A 7,185-nucleotide genomic window follows, 5' to 3' on the forward strand; every position below is an offset into this window, starting at 1 on the left:
ATGAAGCCTTATTTTTGAAAAAGAACATGTTTCATGTAGCAACACTATAACGGTAAGGCCCAAAATAATAATTCCCAAAACAATAAGGTTCAAAACTATAAGGTCGAAAAAGTAAAAATTCAAAACTCCTAATTCTAAAAATATAAGACCCAAACATGCAAATACAAAGATCATAATAAGGAAAAACAAATAGTCCGAAAACACAAGGCCCAAAATCAAAAATTTTAAAACCATAAGGCGCAAAAGTGTAAGAAATAAAAGTTGTGAATACTTTTTACTTTTAAGGATACTTTTGTTAAAATGAATAAATCGAGAAATTCAAAACACAATGCCCAAAATCCAAAATTAAAAAAAAATAAGACTCAAAAATTGTAAAGGTTATATAATGAAGGTTGATATTTAAATATTTTTTTTAATTGTTGTCTTCACAACCAAATCTCAAGTATAAAGCCTTATGTTTAAGAAAGAACATGTTCCAAATAGAAAGATTGAAACGTTGAGGCTCAAAACTATAAGGCTCAAAAATATACACACTAAGACCATAATAAGCAAAAACACATGTTTCAAAAACGCAAGGCCCGAAATCCAAAGTTTCAAAACCATAGGGCCCAAAAATGTAAGAAAGAAAAGTGATGAATATTTTCGACTGTTAAGTTGATATTTTCTTTTAAAATGTATAAAAGCGAGAAATCTTTAACAAAAGGCCCAAAATCCAAAATTTTAAAACAATAAGGCTAAATAATATGAGATCCAAAAATTTTAAAGATTTGATAATACAGGTTAATATTTTAATATATTCTTGAATTTTTTCTTCACATTCAAATCCGAAGAATAAACATGTTCCAAATAGCAAGACTAACCGATAAGGCCCAAAGCTATAAGGCCAAAAACAATAAGGCCTAAAACTGTTAGGTTCAAAACTAAAAATCCAAATATAAGGCTCAAAAATATAAATACTAAGACCGTGCTGAGCATAAACACATGCTACAAAAATTCAAGGCCCAAAATAAAAAAAATTTCAAACTATAAGGCCCAAAAATGTAAGAAATAACAGTTGTGAATATTTCTGACTGTTAAGGTTAATTTTTTTAAAGTATAAAAGCGAAAAATCTAAAAAACAAGGCCCAAAATCCAAAGTTTCAAAACAATAAGGCTTAAAAATATAAAACCCTATAATTGTAAAGATTTCAGAATGCAGGTTGATATTTCAATATTTTCCTTAATTTTTGTCCTTACAATCAAATCTGAAGTGTAAAGCTTTATGTTTAAAAAAAATGTTCAAAATTGCAAAACTAAAACATTAAGGCCCAAAAATGCAAGATCCAAAGCAATAAGGCCCAAAACTATAAGGAAGGAAATCAAAAATCCAAAACTCACAAGACTCGAAATAGTAAAAAACCATAAGAAACAGAAACACAAGGCCCAAAATGCCAACTTTCAAAACAATAAGGCCCAAAAATAAAAGTGGTAAAAAGTTGTAAAAAGTATTCAGTGAGAAAGTTGATAGTTTTCCTAAATTCCATAAAATTAAAACAGTATTTTTGAGATTTATTTTCCAAAGATTATTAAAAAATAGAGAACCGTCAGAAATTGAGGATGGATCTCTTACCTTCATCATTTTGATTGGAGTGTTTGTAGCTAGTTCTTTAGCTGCTGAAGGTAGATTGAATGATTTTGCTTGGTCTTTACGACTATTTATATTATGGATCCTGAAGGAATTTGCTTAGTATGCTTAGATATTTTTTCTAAAAACCAATGTCTATTGAGTGGTGAGGGTATATTCGCGATCAATTGCATCAGCCAGCACTGCTGGTACTGCCTGTATACTCAGTCGTTTAATCGTAAGCTAGGCGAATGAACTGGACTACTATGGTCATGAAAAATGGTGACACAATCTTATTTTCCGGTTCTCTCTTATGAGTTTTTTTTTTAATTTACAAAATTTAAAGGAGATCGAAATCAAATTTAAAATCCTATTTAAAGAAGATTTAGTTAAATACCTTCTCATTTTTGTTTCTTCTTTTTCATTTTTGCACAAAAAAAGAACTGTTTTCTTTTCTTTTTTAGGAATTTTTTTTTTCAGTTTGTCATTGGAAAATTGTATAGAGGTAGCGCAAATTTGGTCTTTAAATACTTAATCTTATTTTGAGGAATTCTGCAGATTACAAAATTTTTGTTAAGAAAGTTACCATTTTTTTTAAAATAAAAAGTCTTATGTATCTCAAGGCAAAGAACACAAAAGTGAGTTTAATAAAAGGTGATCTTATAAAAATAGTGATATTTCTGGAAAATTATTTTGAGTAAAGCAATTGATAAGGAATATTAATAGATCTACCTTATTTTTTGTAGCAAAATAACTTTTGTGTAAAATCACAAAAGGATTTTTTAAAGAATGATTTTCATAATAAAATTGTTTACCTTGTAAAAGTTAAAAATTAAGTGATACATCAGTTGGTATTAAAAGTTTAATAAATATTCAAAATTTAAACTTCGAATTTTTAAATTAATTTTTTTATTTGAAGAGTAAGAGAACAATAAATAATATTTAATAATTATTGAAATAAGTGATAAGTAATACGTGTTAGTCAGTGAAGGTATACATTTTCTAAATTTTATAGACTAAAATTGTTCAAACAAATGTAAATTGCTTATAAAGTCATATTAATGTGTTAAAAATCACAGACATGTACTATATTTTATTGCCTTATTTCGGTCAGAAGTTCTGATTAAACAATTTAAAAAAAATTTAATCGACCATACTAATTTGTTATATTGCCTAATTAGTTTATTTTTCATTCCAAAGCTTTTTTCATTTGATGCGTGTTAGTCAGAGAACGTGTTAATTCGGGATATTTTGACAGAAAAACTGTTTAAACAAAGGAAAATTGTTTAAACTATAACAGATAAGTGTCAATTATACCAAAAGTAGTAGAATTGGATACAGTTTGTTGCAACATGTTATTAAAAAACGACATTTTTTCACTTTTCTTCAGTAAAAAGTTACAATTTAACCGCAAACATTGATTAAACAATTAAAAACAAGTTAGATCAACAAAATTGATTTTTTATAGTGTCTTATTAGTTTCTTTTTCATGATCAGATCGTTTTTCATGTTTTCTAATCATTGTTACTAATAGGTCTAATTTTAGGATATTTTTCCGGAAAAGTTGCTTAAGATAATTGAAATTTTATAAACAATTATTGACAAGTGTCAAAAATATAGAAAATACCAGAACTTTCGTAAAGTTTGTTGAAACCTGTATAAAAAAATACATATTCCTGCTTATTTCAATCTAAATTACATTTAAGTATTAGTAAACAAATTTATTGACAATTGAAAACAAATTAAAACGACCATAATAATTTTCCCACATTTGGTTTTAATACATATTACTCAGGGGCGGTATACAGTTTTGAAATTTTGTTAATGAAAATTGTTTAAACAATTGTTTAAACAAAAAATTGTTTAAACAGTTCATGACAAAATTTCAAAAAATAACAACTGCTAAAGGCTGGTGCCCTTCTCATACTCCCCTCCATTGATCGAATTCGCGTGGGACTGACGTTATAACTGAACTTTGGACTGGCTACTAATTTTGGATATAATTTTTACTCTCAAAATACATTTCTTGCATCAGGTTGTTATTTGAAATTTTACATTAAACAATGATTATTATAGGAATAAAATTTCTTCAAACAATTATGGATAAGTATAAAAAATACAAGAAATAGCAGAACTTTAAGTGAGTTTGTTGAAAACTGTATTGAAACCTACACATTTCTGCCTTATTTCACTCTAAATTACATCTAATTACTAGTGGAAAGAATTATTAACAATTGTAAACAAATTAAAACGACTGTATTGTTTTTTTATATTGTCTAATTCTAATGAATTAATTTTTCATAACAACAGCCTTTTTCATATTTTTTACATTCTCATCAAGAGAAGGTATTAGATTTTTGTAAAATTTGCCCCCACCCCTCACCTTTTTTGTCTATTGTCTACGTTTTGAGACCCCCTGAATCCGAAAAACAGGTTTTTACGAATTTGTCTGTCTTTCTATGTGTCTGTAGATTTTTAGTTTGTTAGCACGATAACTTTCGAAAGAATTGACAGATTGGATTGGTCTTTGGTATACTCTTTAAGTGTCCTACAATAAAGGTCAAGTTCGTCAGCTAGCCATTTTGGATAAAGATTCAAAAAGTAAGCGTATTTTGAAAATTTTTAGATCACTTTTTTTCAAAATTAAAAAGTTCTTGGTACGAATGTTTATAGTATTTAAACAGTCGAACAATGTATCACTATGACTTTTTTTTCATAAAACCAAAATTTACCAGACTTATAGCATTTACAAAATTCCAAAAAAAAACACACGAAAATCAAAATTTTTAGCCAAATAACGCACGATATGAACAATAGTTAAGAAAAGAAAAATGTTTCTTTGCTAGTGCTCTAGAAGATTATTCCAACAAAAAAAAGAGTTTTTGGTTTCGTATCTAAAGGAGTGCCGCACATTGGGAAGAAAAATGACTTGTTTGGTTTAAAATAACGTACAGCCCACAAATCTTCACTGATTTCGAGCAAAAAAATCGGAAAAAATCTAATAAGATTTCGAAGAGAGTTTTCCAGCCTGATTTTTGAATTAGGTTTTTAATTTTCTATAAATAAACAAATATGAAGAAGAAATAGCCTTTTTTCTATTTGACGTTGCCGGTGCTCGTCAGTAACAGAAAACTGGTTGAAATCGCTTCAGTCGAATAAAATAGCATTAGTTAAAGATATTTCAATATTAGACAATACACCAAATAAATTTGTTATCAACAAATTATTTGTTGAAAAAATGTTTTCTTCGATTTTCCATAAATACACGTTTTTTCAAGTTATGTTGCAAGAAATCGGAGTCGAACAATATTATATGAAAAAAATTTCTTCCGATTATAATTGTTTATATTATAAACAAATTGAATGTACAAATGCAATAATCAAGCATTTTTCGTCTAATTTTTTGAACTTTTATCGAAGAAAATTTTTTAAACAAATCGACATTATTGAAACAATTATGAATGGGTGATAAAAATGAAAAAAAAATCAGAATTTGATGGATTTTGTTGTTAAATCTGTAAAACATACATTTTACTGCCTTACTTTAAGAAAAAATTTTAACAGATTTGTATAGGTTTTTATAAAATTTCATGAGATTTTAAAATAATTTAAAGGATTTGGATCATTTTAGTGAATTTTTGAAAAATTGCTGAGGGCTGAGGACTAGTGCTTTTCTCATACTCCCCTTCATTGATCGAAGTCGGGTGGGACTGACGTTATAACTGGACTGTCGACTAGATACTTATTTTCGAATGATTTTTACTCTCATAATACATTTCGCAAATCAGGTTGGTAGTTTCAAATTTACTTTAAATAATGAATAGTAAACAAATGGAAATTATTTAAACAATTACAGATAAGAGCTGAAAATAAAAAAAAAGATAAAAATTTGATGGATATTGTTGTTCAATGTGTAAAAACATTTTTTGCTTTACTTTGAGAAATTGTAAAGGATCAGGACGATTTAACCCATTAACGTCACAAGGACACTTTTTTCAACTACCCATTTCTCTCAAACATTTCACTATGAAAACGTCTGTCAAAAAATTCGAAAAGTACCTATCCTACTATTTTCGAGGTCGCCTTTCCAATGGTTGAATCAAATTTTCATAAAAATATGGTTTTTTACACTATTTTTGCAAATAAATGCAAAAAAGCACGAATTTTTCAGGCCTGTTTTTTTTTCTTTTCACATTTTCGATACCTTTTCGTAAGAATATTCAACAATCGAATAGTGTAATCGTGTCCTCGATTGTTATGCTTTCGAATGTTATCATCGATTTTATTTTTATCATAGTCTGAATTTGCAAAATAACGACAAGAACAATGGAAAAATTGATCAATTTTTCGACTAATCATTTCTTGCGATTAAAACACATTTTTTGTACCGAACCTGCATAGTCAATATAGTTACTATGGTTTTTTGGGTCGCTGATTACTAATCTGCTATTATTTTTGCAAAATTAATTTGTTTAAAAATTTTGTTTAAACAAATTATTGCAAAAAATGAGAATTTTTTTAATTTACTTGCAGAATCGTATTCTTCGGAAAAAATACGTCGAAAATATGTATAGTCAATTTCAATTATTTAAATAACTAAGTTAATATCAGCAAATATCAATTTTCTATATCCAAATACATTGTTACATATCGTTTTCTAGGTTTTCGGGGTCGCTGATGACGAATTTAATATTAATTTTTCAAAATGATATTGTACAAACAATATGTTTAACAGTGTATGCATAACTGTCACTACATTCCAAAAATTATTTCGTGAGTCTGTAATCTAAGGAAAAATTTAGTTATTTATTCGTAGAAAACTTTATTTTATTTGTTGTTATCTTTTCAAACAGGAATTCTATTGAATAATTTAACATATTCTGCCATCTTTGAGCCCAACTGATGTTGCCTGATTCCTACCACGAAGAGGTACATGTCACCGAGGATCATCTATTTTTTTTAATTTTTTAAATATTGAAAAAAATTTTTTTTTTTAAATTTTCATAATTTTTTTTGTGTGCTTGAAGTTGTTTACTCGTACGTTTGTTTAGAACAGTTCATGAAAAATTATGCTTGACACTGTTTGCAAGATTTCACAGTTCTTACTTCGCACTTCTCGTATGAGCAATACTTTTTGAATCCTGCGTTTTCGAGAGTATGATTTGATAGTTTATTTTCTGACACATTGGAAGCAATTAAAGATTTTTCACAAATTTCCATGGCAACATCTTTTGTTCCTAATTTATTTTTGCTCGCTGAATTTTAAAGCACTGTAGCGTTTGTGATTGATGCCTGTATCAGTCTAATGAAAATGGTCCATGTCCATTTCTTGGCTCGAATTATTGGCATCAAGTTGTTGCAGTGGTGATCGTGTAGGTCGACTCCACCCATAAAATTGTTATAAACTTTCAAGGCATTTGGAAAAGGTATTACAGCTTTCCCCTTGGCTTCCTTATCATAACGTGATACGTTCGAAGTATGGGTGACGCCAGCAGCTGAAGAAAGAATCGAAACTGCTTTTGAATCCATAACTGTGACAAAATTAGTACCACTATTGCTATCATGCTTTACTTTAGATATTC

At 28.1% G+C, this 7,185-nt stretch overlaps 1 protein-coding gene across 1 annotated transcript in view; it reads right to left on the reverse strand.

Moving 5' to 3' along the window:
* Nucleotides 1-6,865: 6,865 nt before the first annotated feature.
* LOC117170778 (piggyBac transposable element-derived protein 3-like) overlaps nt 6,866-7,185 on the reverse strand; it is a 1,065-nt gene continuing 745 nt past the window's right edge. The window contains exon 3 of the mRNA XM_033357816.1: nt 6,866-7,134. Coding sequence (XP_033213707.1) covers nt 6,866-7,134 — 269 coding nt within the window. The remainder of the gene's footprint in view (nt 7,135-7,185) is intronic.

Source organism: Belonocnema kinseyi, chromosome 4 (genome assembly GCF_010883055.1).
Source record: "Belonocnema kinseyi isolate 2016_QV_RU_SX_M_011 chromosome 4, B_treatae_v1, whole genome shotgun sequence".
Taxonomy (NCBI): Eukaryota; Metazoa; Arthropoda; class Insecta; order Hymenoptera; family Cynipidae; genus Belonocnema; species Belonocnema kinseyi.